General features: G+C 39.6%; 1 protein-coding gene across 3 annotated transcripts in view; it reads left to right on the plus strand.

Moving 5' to 3' along the window:
* The window catches only part of GNAL (G protein subunit alpha L), a 340,721-nt gene that overhangs the window by 124,257 nt on the left and 197,237 nt on the right, over nt 1-19,227 (plus strand). For 2 of the 3 annotated variants that reach the window (XM_048840218.2, XM_048840219.2), the window contains exons 2-4: nt 13,972-14,044; nt 14,867-14,921; nt 15,103-15,222. In XM_048840218.2, coding sequence (XP_048696175.1) covers nt 13,972-14,044; nt 14,867-14,921; nt 15,103-15,222 — 248 coding nt within the window. Of the gene's footprint in view, nt 1-13,171; nt 13,657-13,971; nt 14,045-14,866; nt 14,922-15,102; nt 15,223-19,227 lie in introns of those variants that run through there. The other variant, XM_048840220.2, reaches the window with a different exon arrangement.

Here is a 19,227-nt window from a genome sequence, read left to right on the forward strand (position 1 = left end):
TCAAAAGAATGAAAAAAAAAAGTGTGGGGGGGGAATAGAAAGAGAAGTGTAACCTTGCTTAATGGCAGAACAGACAGAACATCATTATTTGTATTCTAGTGATACACATCTTCACAGGTTTGTGTTTCTGGTAAACGTTTTGCAGGTCTAACAGATTCATAGAGGCCTTTCCCTAGAGATATATGGACAGCATTCTGAGCAGTCTAAAGTTTAATAACAGAGTCTCTAGCCAAAAGTTATGGGCTTTTTTACTGAAATCAAGTGTTTTCAATTAAAGCGCATACAATTGGATAAAAGCATACAATAATTGTAACTTATCTAATGAATCTTTACTAGAAACTTATGATCAGATCTTTTATTGGTAATAAATGGGCTGATAGCACTGCTGACAGTCTACTGCATTTTATTACAATAGATTTTATACTGTTACAACAGCATCAGAAATGTAGTTTCTTAAGTTCTGCATGTCATAAAAAACAACCTTCTGGAGGGTCCTTAATGAATGAAAGAGCAATCTGGTCAGTGTGTTTAATGACAGGTTTCAGAGTAGCAGCTGTGTTAGTCTGTATTTGCAAAAAGAAAAGGAGTACTTGCGGCACCTTAGAGACTCAAATGCTCAAATAAATTGGTTAGTCTTTAAGGTGCCGCAAGTACTTATTTTCTTTTAGTGTGTTTAATGAGATTGATAGCATAGTGCTAAAGCTGATCCCAAGCAGAAACAGCTGCTAATAGGTAGATTTCAGGGAATGTCAATGTTCCTGTAACAAATCCCTGTTTTCAGGTATTTATAAATCAAATATAAAAATTATCCATCAACTGAATAGTGTTATAAGGGTTAACCTTGCAATTTTCTGCATGTCTTTTAGAGTCCCTCTCAAGATTTAAGTTTCTGACAAACTTTCAAAGGTGTTGCAAAGGCCACACAATTAGATTGGCCCACCTTAAAAATGGGTGATGTCATAGGCGTAGGTTGGAGCAGGCTTGCAGGGATGTTTCCCCCCAAACTGCAAGCCTCAGGCAGGCGCAGAATTTGTCCCTCCACCCATGTGTGGCCTCATTGGCCTGGCTGGAGCTTCCTCCTCTCCCCCTCCTCCCCCCCTCCCAGCCCCATATAGAAGTCAAAGACGCCTAAGGGTGAAGTTATGAATCTAGGTGTGGAAATTGTATGCCATTTTGATTCTGCTTTTCTAGATTCAGTTGAAAATTATGACTGCTACCTATACAAATCTATAGGAAATTTTGCCAAATTCTACGGGATCCATTCCTATATTGTGCGTAAGCTTTTCAAAAACCCACATAATTTAAAAAAAAAACAACTTTCCCCAAAGTGCATATGAAACACTGATTGTTTAGGTTTCAGAGTAGCAGCCGTGTTAGTCTGTATCCTAAAAAGAAAAGGAGTACTTGTGGCACCTTAGAGACTAACAAATTTATTTGAGCATAAGCTTTCGTGAGCTACAGCTCACTTCATCGGATGCATGCAGTGGAAAATAGAGGGGGGAGATTTTATATACACAGAGAACATGAAACAATGTGTGTTACCATACACACTGTAATGAGAGTGATCAGGTAAGGTGAGCTATTACCAGCAGGAGAGAAAAAAAACCTTTTGTAGTGATAATCAAGGTGGGCCATTTCCAGCAGTTGACAAGAACGTATGAGGAACGGTGAGGGGGGGAGCGAATAAACATGGGGAAATAGTTTTACTTTGTGTAATGACACATCCACTCCCAGTCTTTATTCAAGCCTAATTTAATGGTGTCCAGTTTGCAAATTAATTCCAATTCAGCAGTCTCTCGTTGGAGTCTGTTTTTGAAGTTAGTTTTGTTTGTTTGTTTGTTTATTTGTTTGTTTTTTGAAGAATTGCAACTTTTAGGTCTGTAATCGAGTGACCAAAGAGATTGAAGTGTTCTCCGACTGGGTTTTGAATGTTATAATTCTTGACATCTGATTTGTGTCCATTTATTCTTTTACGTAGAGACTGTCCAGTTTGACCAATGTACATGGCAGAGGGGCATTGCTGGCACATGATGGCATATATCACATTGGTAGATGTGCAGGTGAACGAGCCTCTGATAGTGTGTCTGATGTGATTAGGCCCTAGATGGTGTCTCCTGAATAGATATGTGGACACAGTTGGCAATGGGCTTTGTTGCAAGGATAGGTTCCTGGGTTAGTATTTTTGTTGTGTGGTGTGTGGTTGCTGGTGAATTTTTGCTCCAGGTTGGGGGGCTGTCTGTAAGCAAGGACTGGCCTGTCTCCCAAGATCTGTGAGAGTGATGGGTCATCCTTCAGGATAGGTTGTAGATCTTGATGATTAGCTGGAGAGTTTCTAGTTGGGGGCTGAAGGTGACGGCTAGTGGCGTTCTGTTATTTCTTTGTTGGGCTTGTCCTGTAGTAGGTAACTTCTGGGTACTCTTCTGGTTCTGTCAATCTGTTTCTTCACTTCAGCAGGTGGTATTGTAGTTGTAAGAACGCTTGATAGAGATCTTGTAGGTGTTTGTCTCTGTCTGAGGGGTTGGAGCAAATGCGGTTGTATCGTAGAGCTTGGCTGTGGACAATGGATTGTGTGGTGTGGTCTGGGTGAAAGCCGGAGGCATGTAGGTAGGAATAGCGATCAGTAGGTTTCCGGTATAGGGTGTGTTTATGTGACCATATATTATTAGCACCATAGTGTCCAGGAAGTGGATCTCTTGTGTGGACTGGTCCAGGCTGAGGTTGACGGTGGCATGGAAATTGTTGAAATCATGGTGGAATTCCTCATGGGCTTCTTTTCCATGGGTCCAGATGACGAAGATGTCATCAAAGTAGTGCAAGTAGAGTAGGGGCATTAGGGGATGAGAGCTGAGGAAGTGTTGTTCTAAGTCAGCCATAAAAATGTTGGCATACTGTGGGGCCATGTGAGTACCCATAGCAGTGCCGCTGATTTGAAGGTATACATTGTCCCCAAATGTGAAATAGTTATGGGTGAGGACAAAGTCACAAAGTTCAGCCACCAGGTTTGCCGTGACATTATTTAATTTGTTAGTCTCTAAGGTGCCACAAGTACTCCTTTTCTTTTTACTGATTGTTTAGTAAATTATTTGTGTTTATGGGGTATAAAGTGACTTTTTTACAAAACTAAATCCCAATTTCCCTTGATATTTTTCATTTGTACCCTATACCTTGCTTTCTGCGGGAGTCTTCTACTCACCTGAGAGTGATTCTGATGTAATGCCCTTGCGACAATCTTTCCAGATAGTTTGATCAGGACTTTGGAATAACCAAAAAATATCTTCGTAGGCAATCCAGCCCATGTTTTAAAGATAGCTCAGGATGTGCTGGGGCAAAACTTTGGGAGTATATTGAGTGCTGTGGTAGTCATACAACACAGACATAATGAAAAAGGCTTCATAGTTATGTACCGTATTAACAAAACTCAGGATCCTCTTTTGGATAGATTAAAACTTAAATATTCCCCTGTCTCTGAGGCTTGCATTTAGGGGACCCCAAAAAAGAGTGATAAAAATACTTGGTAAAACACTGTATTTGTATCTTTAAAATATGTAACTTAACTCCTGTAAAATATCCTTTCCTGCTATTCTAATTGTGCTATATTGGCTGAATGTTTTTATTGAAATGGTCATCAGCTGAAGAAACACCATCAATTTGAATGTGGTCAGTTAAAAAAATCATGAGCTATATAAGTCCCTGAGTCCCCTTGCCAATTGTTGTCATTTTGCAATTGTACTTCTCGGTTGTTGGGTTTATTTTTAATTCTCTCCATTATTGTGTGAAAGACCCACACAGTCAGGAAACTAACCATATGGGGGAAAGAATGTGCAGACCACTATCATATGTACAAAGTAAACTGAGAAATATATATATATATATTTACAATATTGCCAACCCTAAACATTCAAAATTGAGTCAGGCCCCCCAAAATAATGATATTTTGAATAATAAATACTGGCTTCTCACTGTTTACCTTCTAGTTTCTAATGTGCCAGGTGTTTCCAGGTTTTTCTTCACAACCATGAGGACTAGAAACTTACTTTTATTATTCATTTATTTTAAATGAAAGCTGCAATTCTGAGTCCCTGGCTTCTAAAAAAGATGTGATTTTAAGGAAAACACCAAATAGTGTGAAACTTGTCATAAAATCACAGAGTCAGCAATACATGCACATTGTGTAAAGAGTTGTCACTTTGGATAGGCTGTCACCAGCAGGAGAGTGAATTTGTGTGGGGGGGTGGAGGGTGAGAAAACCTGGATTTGTGCTGGAAATGGCCCAACCTGATGATCACTTTAGATAAGCTATTACCAGCAGGACAGTGGGGTGGGAGGAGGAATTGTTTCATATTCTCTGTGTATATATAAAGTCTGCTGCAGTTTCCACGGTATGCATCCGATGAAGTGAGCTGTAGCTCACGAAAGCTCATGCTCAAATAAATTGGTTAGTCTCTAAGGTGCCACAAGTACTCCTTTTCTTTTTGCGAATACAGACTAACACGGCTGTTACTCTGAAACCTGTCAATACTGTACCAGTGCATGCCCCCTTCCCCTTCTCAAAGCAATAACATACTTCTTAAACAGTGATGTAGGCCTCATGTACACTTAGAGAGCTTAGGTCAACCAAGTTATGATGCTCAGCGGTGTGAAAAACCCATATTCCTGAGCATCGCAGCTATGCCAGTCTAACCCCCGGTGTAGATGCAGCGAGGTTAAAAGAAGAATGCTTCCCTCGACCTAGGTACCATCGCTTAGGGTATCACTGTAATCTGTGCCTGCACTACTGGGTTACAGTGTTATAGATATGAGGCTGTAGCTATGCCACTATAGCACCTGTAGGGTAGACGTGGCCTTTCATTGTAAGCTTTTTAGGACAGGGACTGTCTTTGTTATTTGTGTGTAGTGCCTTGTACAATGAAAGCCCAATCCGTGAATGGGTCTTTGATGTGTTGTTGCAGTTCTAAATAATAATTTTAAAAAGCCAGTATCCATCCCATCTAATAAAACTAAACATTGGCCTGTCTTGGCCTGGCCTGACTTGGCAGCCAAAGGGGCTACCAGGCCAATTTTCATGCAGGATATTGTAAATGTATTTACTTATTTAGATGACATAGTATCAATCTCATATTCCTGGCACTTTGCAAAATTTAAGATAGCAGCTGTTCTCAGACCTACGTACAAAGCAAAATCCTCCCTCCTTGCCTTTTCTAAAATCTGACTTGACTCAGGGTATGTCTACACTGCGAAGTTGTCGACAAAACTTTTGTCTTAAAAAGCCCCCCACGAAAGACAAAAGTTTCGTTGATGCAAGTGGCAGTGTGAACGCTGTTCCTGCCGTGCTCCTGCTGACAAAGCTAACGCTGCTCCCGGGGCTGGGGCTGGAAGTATTTTGTCGGCAAAAGCGACGCTAAAAGCTGCATGGTGTAGACAAGTCCCCTGGGCATGTTTACCTACGTGGTAGGGATATTCAGGAAAGTTAAGGCAAATCAGCTAAAGGTGTGAAGTCAGTGCATACAAGTAGTGTGTTAAACTCTGTGTGAATGCTCTCATTCAGGAGTAAAGGGGCTTTAAATTGCCTCAGGAGGATTAAGTTACAGTTAACAAAGACCACTTTACTCCTGAGTGGGATCATCCATGTGGTAATTTAATTTAATACCTGTGGCAATTTAATTAATGCACATTGACTTCACACCTTTAGTTGATTTACCTTAACTTTCCTGAGTATTCTCATGGCATACCACAGGAGAATTATTTGGGCAGAACCGGCCTTTGTATTTTGAGGCACCTTTTTGTTAATTCCCCACTCCACCAAACATAGTAGATCCCTATTTATCACACAATGCACAGAGCTAGTATAAACATTTGGGAAGGATAGTGAGATCCTCTTCAAGAAACATCACAAATGCAATTTTGGTTCATTTTACATAAAAATGAAAGTGCAGAGGGAAATTCTTGTCTCTATAAGTCTCTTATTCCAGATGTAGAGCTCTCCTTCCTTTCGGTTATTGCTATTTATTACTTGCTATTTTAACCATCCAGAAATATACTTGGCCCCACACACAACCCAATTCTGGTCACTGTCCTGAGAGCATAAAACTTAAATTGCACATGACTCAATGAGTAATGGTCATAAATAGATGCATGAGGTGAGGAGAAGGTAAGATAAAGATGAAAATATCACATGGTTATTCAAGGCCCTGATCTTGTATTTGGATCTGCTAGCACAGATCTGGTTTTTGACCAGAATGCCCAGTCAAAAAGGGACCCTGGCGGTTCTGGTCAGCACCGCCGACGGGGCTGTTAAAAGTCTGGTCAGCGGTGCTGAAAAGCTAAGGCAGGCTAGTCCCTACCTGTCCCGGCACCGCGCTACGCCCCATAAGTGGCCAGTAGGTCCGGCTCCTAGGTGAGGGGGGCCACGGGGCTCTGCGCACTGCCCCCGCCCCATGCACTGGCTCTGCACTCCTATTGGCTGGGAACAGAAGTCAGTGGGAGCCGGGGGCAGGGGGGCCCGGGCGAGAGCAGTGCGCAAAGCCTCCTACCCCCCCCCCCACACCACCTAGGAGCGGGACCTGCTGACTGCTTCCGGGGTGCAGCGTGGAGCCAGGACAGGCTTAGCTCCACTGCACTGCTGACCAGGAGCTGACCAAGGTAAGCCCATGCTCGAACCCCAACTCCCTCCTGAGCCTTGAGCCCCCCACAAACCCGGAGCCCACTCCTGCACCCCAAACCTCTCATCCCCGGTCCCATCCTAGAGCCAACACCCCTAGCCCAGAGCGCATACCCCCTCCTGCATCCCAACTCTCTGCCCCTACCCAGAGCACCCTCCTGCACCCTGAACCCCTCATTTCTGTCCCCACCCTTCAGCCCTCATCCCCAGTTAGAGCCCTCACCCCCTCCCATACCCCAATCCCCTGCCCCAGCCCAGTGAAAGTGAGTTGGGGGGGGGGGGGGAGAGAGCAAGCCACCGAGGGAGGGGGAATGTAGTGAGCAGGAGCAGGGCCTTGGGGAAGTGGTGGGGCCTCGGGGAAGGGGCGGGGCTAGGGTGTTTAGTTTTGTGCAATTAGAAAGTTGGCAACCCTCCTCTGCAATAGTGAGTCCTGATGCAAGATCAGGAACTGAACCAAATACACAACTTTGTAGCTGCAGTTGTTGAAGTCACCTGATACTGACATCTATCATGTGATGGATATAAATTTATGTAAACCTGACTCCTATCCAGTCAATCCAGAAAATAAAGACCATAATGTTCCCAACATTCCTGTATATCACATAGGCATTACATCACTGTGCAATCATTTAAAAATGTATAGAATACCTTGATCCATGCAAGAGAGAGGCACATTTTCTTTACAAAAATTAGCGGCCACGTGAGACCACTGACCATTGTTACAGGCCTTAGCATTAAAGCTAGTCTGTGAATTTGAACAGGTAGCACATGGTGGAATAATTAGTAACTGATAAAAGTAGGTATTTCCCAGCCTCGTGAAAACTGTAATTCTCAAATAAAAGTGTTATCAAGAAGTAAAAGAACTGAAGTGCATCTATTTTAAATGTATGCCTTTTATTTTTTCTTTTACTTGGTAAACAAATCGGAGACCAGATGTGTTTGCAATAAATATGGAGGCAATCCTAGCACATCACAAATCCATCCAACACAAGGACTGTGGTGTCAGACATGCAGTAAAGGCAACCTGGAGTGCTGGTTAATGGTGGGTTCAATAGAACCCCCATTTAAATTCAGGTCCTGGCCCACTATCAATGGGTTGTAAACTTATGTACAGTTGCCATACTATAACCTGTCTTTATAGAAAAATACCTCCAGTTAAACAAAAGAAGTAACAAAGCTGTGAACTCCCTGCTTTACAAGAATCTAAATTCAGTCCCTGTAGTGCTTGAGGAGTGAGGGTAGACATTTCCCCAGACTTTCTTCAGCAGAGCTGGATGAGGCCAATCTCCCTGAGTGGAAGAGAAGTTGTCTTGCAGCTCAGTAGGAGAGGTATCAGTCACGTTGCACACATGCCCTTCACTGGATGCCTTATAATTGAAGTAACCAGAAGATATCGGGTCTGCTACACAGTTTCCTGGATCCCAGTTCCTGATTCCCACATGGCTCTCACCACTTCCCTGGGAGACCAGTCTGCCTACTGCTTTTCTCTGTGGGTCTTTCCCTCTCCTTCCTGACTACACTTGCTCTACAGCCCCCACCCTTGTGCATCCCCTACTTACGCTCCTTGTTATCCTTCAGTATTAATCCTGAGGCCTTAGATGGGGGGATGAGTGTGCTGTTGAGGACTTGAGAGGGTGGCGGAAAAAGACAGAAGTAAGACATGGTATTGCCAAGGGGAGTCCTGATGATTGATGCTGGGGGAAGGAGTAGGGCATAGGAAGGGGGACATGTAAACTGAGTCATGGAGGTGAAGGGAAGAGAGCCCAAATTGAAACTCTGCTTGGGAAACCTATTCATGAATGGTTATATTCTTGTGCCCTCTCCAAGCTGTCCACGTCAATGAAATTGCTATCCAGTGATTTTAAACAGATTTGAACTTCATATTGGCCATATAAGTGCAAATTTAATCTTCACTCAGTTTTTCTTACTCAACTCCTTTCTTTTTTTCTTTTAGAGGGGAAAACGAAATGCAGACCCCCTCTTTATTAATGCATTGTCAAGGTTACAGATTTAAACACGAAGATAAAAAGCTAATTTTTTTCAGAGCTCACTGTTCCACATGGCACATACTTAATTTAGGTCTGTATTTAACAGTCTTGTCATCAAAAGTATTATGTGCCAGGTGGTCAAATTAATATTATTAATTAACTTTTTAGTTCTTGCATTGTATGTCTTTTTAAATCTGTAACTGTAGCATAATTGCACTGACAGTTTTTTGTAGTTTCATTTCTGTATTAAGATGTGGCTGATGCCTACATTGGTTAATGGGAGCAGATCTACCTAATAATTCTCTCTCAGCGAAGAGATCACCTTTTCTTGGCTACCTTTCCAGCGTTAGAATATTCTTCCCCTTCAGTCCCCTGTTTGTAGGGGGATTAAGAGCAATATGTACAGCTGAGTTCAATTTATCTGAGTGTGTGTCCTTGAAGTTGGTAGGTGCACTGGGAGTTCCTCAGAGAGGTGTGTGAGTGATTCCTCTCTTCATAGCGTCCCTCGGATGGCGCAATGCCTGCGCTTGCGGATAGTGGCCGTGCTCAGAGAGAGTTTTGTGAAAGTGAAGGCGTCTTTGCAGGCAGGAAGAGCCTGCCTTTTCTGTTTGCTCCACTCCGGCTTGAGTTTTTATTTATATCCTTTTTTTTTTATTCTTGCTCTTTCTACGAAGTCAGATTGAAATCCACAGCGGTGACTGTGTGAAGGAAGGCTGCTGGTTCTGGCTGCCAGGAATTTGCAGCTTTGAGAACCACCTGAAGTTTGCAGAAAAAGCAACCGCAGTACAAACTGCTGGGGCTACATTACGCCCGCCCTGGGAGGGGGGAGGACGAGCCCGAGAGCAGTAACCTGGGCTATCTGCGTGTGATTTCTCTATTAATCCTCACGATTTCTTCTTGTTTATAGACACTTTCTCCCTTTCAAAATGCAAGCGGAATTGGAGTGAAAAAGTGTGCTTTGAGGGGTCTGGTTATTGTTCTCTCGCAAAGAGAAGCAATGCTCACACACACACACAGCTTCCATCTGAGTGTGTCTCAAATTTATATGCTTCTTTCTCAGGAGAAACAGGATCTAGAGTGGGGAGAGAGTGTGTCTGAGAGAGAGGGAGAGCAGGAAATAAATTAGTTGCTCTCTCTTCACTTGAAGGGTGTGTACAGTTTCCTGGTTTCACAGTGAGGCAAACGGAGTTTGTCCACAGCACAGAGGGAGAGGTTGAATTATGATTGCAGGCACACAAACTTATATTTCAGTGCATAGGTTGAATGTGTAAGTGTCTTTAAAAAAAACAACAAAAAAACAAAACACGTTGTCCGTCTCAGGAGGACCAAGCTCTAGAGAAGGGCATGGGCAGGGGGAGTAGAAGGTATCTCTCTTCTTTTATATGGGGTTTAGCATTACCCTTGGGAGTATTTTGTTCTGTCTATTTCTTGGTCTGATATGGAGGCATTGCTGAAATTGGGCAGTCTAAAGAAAGAGATTGAATGATAATTAGGTTACTTTCAAAGAATAGATTTATTTCTGTGCTTGTGTGTGTCAAAGTTGTGATCTGTCTCCAAAACAATAGGAGACAGGGTGTATTTACTTCTACGTGAAGGGTTCTGTAGTTTGACTGTGACTAGAGAGGCAGTACTGAGTTTGTGCAGAGAAAGAGACTGGATTATAATAGTAGTTAAACACAATTCTGTTCTTTCCGTGCACAAATTTCATGTATGTGTTTATTCCCAAATTAAGTGATCCCTTCTCAAGAGGAAGTGATCAGGGAGGGTCATAGGGTTGAGGAAGGACAGAAAGGAAATAAGGAACACTCTCCCCTTTGGAAAAAGGTAAAAGCTGGATCTACCTGGATCCTGACTATTTTTGGCAGAGTCTTCTGTATCATCAAAATAGAGAGCAAGTCTTCCTAATCCGACTGCCCCCAAAAAATTCCAGACCCCAACACATACCAGAACTAGGGGTACTGTAAAAACCCAGATTTGGCAACTGGATCCAGACAACTTTTGGCCCCAAAATCCCAAATTCTGGTGCCTGAATAGAGAACAAGTCTAGTTACTCCTACTGCACCAAAAAAAGTCTGGATCCTGGCACATAAGACATAAATGTCACAAAAACCCAGTTCTGGCACATGGATCCTTCCAAATCCATACAGGTTTTGGTCTTTGCTCCAAAATTCCATGGCATTAATAGAGAACAGGTATAATTACTGCTACTGCACCAAAATATTCTAGTTTGTAATGCATCCTCATGCAAGAAAGCCTAAAACATCCTGCACTTGACTCCGTATGGGTCTCAACAGTTTTGGGTCCCAAATTTAGACTGTATCATCTGAATAGAAAACAAATGTTGCTCCTATTTTACTTGAAAAATCTGGATCTGTATGTTTTCTGGCCTAATAGCACTGGAAAAATACTGATCTGGTTCTTTCTAGGCCTTGCCAGTTTTTAACCCTAATCTTCCAAATTCAACTGTCTAAGGAATTGGGGGGAGTAATAACTTCCAGAATGCAGCAGACCCTGTAATGCAGCAGCACTGCAAAAACCTTTATCCAGCTAGACCTTTTTATTTATAAATCCCAAACTCAAATGTTCTACAGACTAAATAAAGAAGAGCAGCTTCTCAAGTTCTGCTGCAAAACTCCAGATTGTGATGCTTTCCTGCTCAACGGTACTGCAAAGACACGTACTCGGCACCGGAACCTGCTGGATCCTGCCATGTTTTTAGCCCCTAGTTCCCAAATTGAACTGTCAAAATATACAGCTCATGTTGCTGCTTCTACTTGATCCAAATATTCCATGCCCTGACATCTCAGTGAAAAAGCAATGTGAAAACACACATGGGCCTCTCTTTTGGCGACAAACATCTACGATCTGTTAAATAAAGACCAAGGGTTAAATCCCGATTGAAGTACATAGCAAAATCCCATTGACTTCATTAAGGCCAGGATTTTACCCCAAGTATAGCTGCTCCTACTTCACTGTGTCAAAATCTGGTCCCTGATCCATCCTTACATAGGAGCACTTGAAAAATCCAGTTAAGGACTGTAAATGTAAATGAATGGTGATTCTCTCTGTGTGTCTAGAAATTATAATAATTCTGGGGACAGAGATGAAAAATGGGGGTATACCTTTTTGGATCTGGGTCCATGTTTGGATTTTTTTTTTTAAAGTGCATGTCTGCCGGGATGGCTCAGGGACTAGATTTTTTTTTTTTTTTAAGTAGACTAAGAGAAGCTATGCTTGGTCACTATGTATAGACTAGAATTTAGAGCTTTGTGGTCAAAAAAAGGTTGGATTCTGCAAGGACACACGTGCCTTTTGTGCATGTATTGCTCTTGCACTGAGATGTTGGGGCTGGGTTTTGCTGGCCAACTAGGAGCCGTCACAGGGCATGGGTTGTCTGTTTTGATGATACAATTTGGGGCCAATGCAAAACACTGTTTCAGCGGGTTCCAGATGCTGGATATTATGTATTATATGGTATTGAATAGGGGATACACTGGATTATGCAGTAGAATTGGGACAGCTGCATGTCTCTATTTAGCTGGTAGGATTTGGGGGATTTAAATTTTTAAAAAAAGAAAGAATGAGAGAAAGTTTTTCTTTTGTTGTTGTTCTTCTTATCTGGATCCAGGTGCTGGATATCTATTTTTGTGGTGCTGCTGTGCCAGTTCACAACAATCTGAATTTTGGGGGGCATTAAGAAGCTGCTAAATTTTTTTCTTTATTTAGATAGCAGATTTGGGGAGAATAGGGTTAAAAATTGGCAGGATGTAGAAGAAACCAGATACATGTTTTTCAGTGCTATGGGAGGGGGTGCACTGGGAGCCAGATTCTTTCCAGTGTAATAGGAGGGATGGCTACCCTTGTTATCTGCTTAGACTAGAATTTGGAGTTTAGGGCCAAAAATTGCCAACATCCAGGAGCAGGAGCTGGATTTTTGTGGCAATCATGTACTGGGGTGTATCGGAATCCAGATTTTTTTAGTACAGTAAGTTATACTTGTTCTCTATGAATGCCAAGGAATTTTGGTGTGGGGGAGGGGTTGAAAGCCAAAAATTAAATTGACAGGGTAGGATCCATGAATGAGATCTGGGTTTTTGCAGGTCTGATGTACCAAAATCCAGAACATATTTGGTGCCACAGGGCTAGACTTTCTATGAAGAAAATCAGAATTTGGCATTTTGGGGCCAAAATTTGGCAGGCTCCAGATACTGGCTCAGGGTTTTTGTAGAAATCATGCTTTCCGGGATTCAGCAGGATCTAGATTATTTATTTATGTTATTTATTAGTATTAATTTAAGTAGGAGACTAAGACTAGAACTCTATTTCTGTGACACAATTTGGCGCTTTTCGGGGTAAAAAATTAGCAGGCTGCAGGACAAATCCAATACGATCCAGGTACATCCAGTTTTTACGTCTTTCCCTCTCTCTTCGCTTGTGTGAGGTTTGTAGTTTGGCTGTTTCCTGGTCTCACAGAAAGAGGCAGTGCTGAGCACAGAAAGACAAAAATAGACCTTTACAGAGAAATATAGGGATTGTGTGTGTGGAGGGGAGGGAGAGAGGAGAGCAGCGTTAGGCTGGTTTCCAGGAGGAGCTCTTCTCGCTTTCGTTGTGTGTTAGACATTTTTGTACAGATTTTTTTTTTTCAGCTTAAACTGTGCTCTCTCCCGTTGCTCCTTGTACCTCTTTGGGGGAGAAAAAACAAACGGTGTTTGATCAGAAAGCGACTAGAGACCATTTTATTTGAGCGACCGGGGGAAGAAAGAGAAGAGAAACCGTCGCAGGGATATAAATACCTATCATCTCTTACATATTTCCTGTAAATAAATCTCTGTAGAAAGAGCACAATTTGACATCCATCCTAAGCGGCAGCAATGGGGTGTTTGGGCAACAGCAAAACAGAAGATCAGCGTATCGATGAGAAAGCGCAGCGAGAAGCCAACAAAAAAATAGAGAAGCAGTTACAGAAAGAGAGACTGGCTTATAAAGCCACACATCGTTTGCTCCTGCTGGGTAAGGAAGGCGGGGGAGATGAAGGTGCAGTTGCCTGCGCTCCCCATGGTAGGGGTATAACGGAAAAGCTATGTGATTAGTGTGTGTGTGTGTGTGTGTGTGTGTGTGTGTGTGTGTGTGTGTGTGTAAGATACAAAAAATGCAGGCAATTTTAATGAGCAATATGTGAAAAGTGCACAGATTGAGCTCTGTGTGGGAGCCACATGGATACATGTATATAAATGCTGTTGGAGGTGGGAGATGCTGTTAACATGTCACCAAAAAAAAAAAAAAAAAAACGTGTGTACATGGCAGTGTTCTGTCTTTTTCTTCCAGGAGCTGGTGAGTCAGGAAAAAGCACTATTGTGAAACAAATGAGGATCCTGCATGTCAATGGATTTAATTCAGAGTAAGAATAATTGATATTTTGTGTCTTCTATTTGTAAATATACATTTGAAACATATTAACACACAACACACTGGATAATTTATCTATTTCTTCCACCCTGTGTGTGTGTTGGAGGTTTGACACTGGCTTGCAAACAAAGAAAAATGCAAGGAATTACTACTATTATATATTTGTATTTTCTGCTCCTGCCCCTCTACTGTATTTTACACTGTTGCTACTGCAGCGCTTGACAGGCCCCTGTGTAGCAACAACATGGCGACTACTTTTTGCATAGCAGCAAATAACTAATATTGTATCTGTGTGCAATATAGAGATATATATCAATTCATACACAGGATGACGGGGCTGCTGCGGTTTTTCTGGTGGTGGTTAGCATAAAACTGAAACCAATTTGCGTGAATGTAATCATCATGTATTCTTGGGTTACATGATTTCTCTCTGAAAAACTGATTGCCAGTATTTAATATTAATTGTGTGCTAATTTTAGATATATAAGGTTTTTAACTATACAATATATGTTCTAAATTGTAGGGGAATAGATTTAGCATGCTATAGAAATGAAGGAATGACTTCCAATCCCACCAGGAAAGCTTTGCAGATGTGGTTATGACTATCTAATGTGACAGAATAGGTAGAGATCTATTTTCACTGTTTTTTATAGAATGTGCAAAAGTGATGGATGGAAACTGTTCTTACTGTTCTTTTCAGTCAGCTTGTCATAAAGGTTAAATAGCAAATAAGCAGTCAGTAAAATATTCTGAATGCAATTTAAATGAATTGGTTTGAGAGAGAAATTAAATTGTTAATTCTGTTTTAATTCAGAGAAAAGAAACAGAAAATACTGGATATTCGGAAAAATGTTAAAGATGCGATTGTGGTAAGAACACATTTTATACTATGCTTAAATGCTTCTGTACACTGGAAGCCAAAAGTATTATGCTCTCTAGGACTGTGTAGAGAAATCCCATTTTGCTGATCAGACTGGATTATCTTCTATTGATCCTGTATTTTAGATTTAGCCAGATTAAAGTGTCTGTTTTTGTTTTATCCAATTCTAGACTATAGTTTCAGCAATGGGCACTTTAATACCCCCAGTTCCACTGGCCAATCCAGAAAACCAATTTCGAATGGACTACATCAAGAGTATAGCTCCACTTTCTGACTTTGACTATACACAGGTAAGAGTAAAAAAAAAAGCTGTTTTTCCTAATTTTGAAAGAGAACACAAAACTCTGGCTTTGATTTATGAAATGACTTCTTTGCCATTTGGAAAGTGTTTGCTAAAACAAGTTTGTTGCAGCATTATCACCCAGTTACCTGTTTTAACATTGTATGGTGTTGCGCCTATTTTTAATGTTGTTAAGTTGTGCTTTAGTAATTTTTGTTTGTTTGTTTTAAGGAGGAAAACGAAATGCAAAGAAATTTAAGATTATTTGAAATTTCAGTGTCTCAATTTAGCATTGTTGTGAAAGCTAGTTTTCTGGGCATAATTTGGTACAGCAGGACATCAGTCTGAGGAATTACCATATATACTTAAGAAACAGAAGCACAGAGAAACTAATAATGTATGTAGCTTTAAGAATGTATGTGTAGCTTTTTTCATTCTTATTAATTTTCATACTAAGAACTTGAAATATCTGATGGCCAACTAAGGTGTCTTCATCACCTATTTATTTATTTATTTACTTATGTATTTATTTTATTCAAATTTTGTATTATGTTGCTGGAATAAACAGTGAACAATGAGAACAGGAGATATAATTCTTTATTTTAGTTGTGCATGAATGCTGCCATCTTAGGGCTGGGTAGAAATGTAAAAAACCTATTGATGGTCTTGTTGTAGTCACTCATCGGTAGTGTAATTCAAAGTATGTTATTTAGGTTAATTTGCAGATGGATACTGCTGTTTACATTGGATTATCTTGTTCTTTAGATGTTAATTATTGCTTATAGAAACATGGATGGTGTGTTTCATTGTGTGTGAAAGAAATTGCCTAGAAGTTTTGAGTATTAGTGGAGTTTTATTGTCTGTAATCGTACATTTTTTAATTAATTCTAAAATGTGGATATCAATAGCAGTTTGTTTTGGATACAATGAAGACTGAATAATGTTTTCTGTCATTGGTTAAAAGCGTATGAGTTGTTTGTTTTATCAATATTGCCAAGGCAGTCATTTACTGTAGGGTGTCTTCAGGCTGTTAAAGCCAGTTTAACTTGCAGGTGGAAATGGGAGGAGGGGAATAATACTTGTTCCTTTAATATATTACTAACATACTCTGGTGTGTAGTTTTGTTGCTTCTGGTAAATCTAGTGCTTTGAAGGTTCAATATTAAATAAAATAAATAAATAATCAGACATCTTGTAGAGTTACAATTTAACATAGAACTCAGATGCTGAGAAAGCTGCAACTGCAGGGTACACCCACATACTGTATGATTGTTCACTTGGTGGATATGAGTTACTGAAAATGACAAAGTCCTTTTTGAAATGGAATTTGAGGTTGACTTAAACAGTCTTTGATTTATGTTTGAGTTCTGAAGTTTATTTCACTAACTTTAGCATTTGATTTCTTCTTTGGTTTTTCATTTATTTTTCTTGAATATTGCCCCTTAATAATTTGTATAAAATAAATTAATATACAGCATCCTTTGCAAGTCTTTATAAGTGTATCTATTTTTCCATGTCTTAAAGTGGGCTAAAGTGTGGCATTTTTATTTTTGTTTATCTTCAGACTTGTTCTATATTTTTCTTTGTCTCTCTCAGTCACACACAGTATATATCTACATTAATAAGGATAGCAGTGCAAATTTGAGTAATTATTTACTCTACATATTAGCAAACCTGACAGGTTCAACTGGAAATTTTGGTTGGAATAACTAATATATGTTAATTTCCATGTGGACTCTAAATCTACTTTGATTTTAAGAAAACTTAAGGAGTGCAGAACAATTTATTGTTATTTTTAGATTAAACTGTCTTTTAGAAAAAAAGGTTATTTGAAATGGTGTGATATAGCTGTTTAAAAATAAGAATGGTACTCAATTAAAAAATAAAAGAAGAAAACTAATGCTGATTTAGAGGAAAGCAAAAACATTTTTTGTTTTTCCTAGATTTAGTACTTTTAACATATCTACATTTTAGCTAGGTAATATCTTCTTCAATATGGTTCTGCTTCTAGGGAATCATGTGAGTAAGACTGAGCCCTGGTCTACACTATAGGGTTAGGTCGATATAAGGCAGTTTATATTGACCTAACTTTGTAAATATCTAGACTAAAATGTAGCTCCCACTCATGTAACTCACCCACTGCACCGACTTAATAACTCCACCACCTTGAGAGACGTAGCACTTAGGTCAATGTGGTTAGGTCGATGCAGTATCAGTGTAGTCACTGCATTGCTTACATCAACTTGCTGCCTTTCAGAAGCTGTCCCACAATGCCCCACACTGACAGTTAAATCGGTGCAAGGGTTCCTGGTGAGGAGACACACCACTGACATGAGGAGCATAGCATGAACATGCAAAAGCTACTGCAGTGGCTGTACATCGACGCAATTTAGGTCGATTTAATTTTGTAGTCTAGACTTGCTCTGAGATCGAAAAATCCATGCTTTAGGGCTTGATTTTACGATAACATAAGTCAAAGCGAGTTTTGTCATTGACCTCAGTGAAAGCAGGATAAGGTCCAAAGTTTGTAACTTGGAGTAAAATAATGTTTTCTACTGGCATAGCATTTGACCCATTTTTTAAATAAGGACAGATATTAAAATGAGTATTGTATCAGGGAGGATATTCAATTATACATCTTCTGTTAAGTTTTAGTAATTCTATAATTAACATTAGAAATATGGAATATGGCCTTCTGAAACAGGAAAGCCAGTCTAAATATTTGATAAATCAATAAATCATTGATGTATACTATCAGGTCCACTTAAAACTGCACAAAGAAAAAAAAAATCACTGAACTCAGTGTTTGGTCAGGTGTTACATTTGCAGTGTAATATGTTATCTTCTCAAATGTGATAAAGTAACTCTTTTTTTTATTATGGAAATGCTAGTCAAGTTTTTACTAGTATGGATGTTATAATAGTTAAAGTAAATATATATATGTATATATATATATATATATATATATATATATTTTTTTTCTTTTAATTTCTGAAGATACTGGGTTAAACCTTGGCCCAACTGAAGTCAATTGGAGCTCTGCCTTTGATTTCAATCAGGCAAGGATTTCAATCAGTATATTTTAAATTTATTAGGACAATAAAAGAAGTCTCAGTAATCACTAAAAACTTACCAAACATTTTTAGATAGTTTTCAATGTCTAGTCTTTGATATAAATTTTTTTCCTGGTGTAATATGAATTTCAAATAAATTACATGTAATGTGATAAAAGGACTGTACTATCCTATTCATCTTTAAGAAGTCCCTACTGAAATACGAGGATTTCAGCCTAAAAACGGATGCCACAATAGGGCCAAACTTTTTGGAGAATAGTTTAGGTATATTTATGATACACTGGGTATACTTGGATATGCTTATTTAAAGTACATGAATTAATTGTGGTTCTAATTTTGAAAAGCTGTCTTCATAAAATAATAAGTGCATTGAAAACAAATTTATTTTCTCAGATTGAAATCTTGGCCCCATTGGAAGTCAATGGTAAAAATTCCATTGACTTTTATGGGGCCAGGATTTCATCTTCAGACAAAGGACTAGCATGAGGGAGGGCGAGGTGGTTGGGGTTTTTTGTTTTGTTTTTTAATCTACATGTTGTTGAGAGATTTTTATTTATCTATTTATTTATTTAAAATAACTGCAGAAGATCTAACCTCACTAGTGCTGTAAAAATTCTTTTAATTTTAAAGAGTAAATTGCTTTGTAATGTCTTTAAATTCTTCAGTGTACCTCCATAGTATTTGTGCAGAAATATATAATTTTACATGGTAAAATGTTTAATTTTACTTAGTGAAGTTGTCTTAAGGTTGGGTTTTTTTGCTAATTTTATCTCCAATTTCCTATTTTAGTGTTGTCTTTCATTACTTTTGATTAGAATCATGAGGCTATACATTTACGTTACTAAATGTTCACATATTTTTACCAAAAAAAAATTACCTTGGGCTGGCTGATACATTCAATAACACATTGCTTTATTATTGTAATTTGTAGGTATATTTTTG

Source organism: Caretta caretta, chromosome 2, assembly GCF_965140235.1.
Source record: "Caretta caretta isolate rCarCar2 chromosome 2, rCarCar1.hap1, whole genome shotgun sequence".
NCBI lineage: Eukaryota > Metazoa > Chordata > Testudines > Cheloniidae > Caretta > Caretta caretta.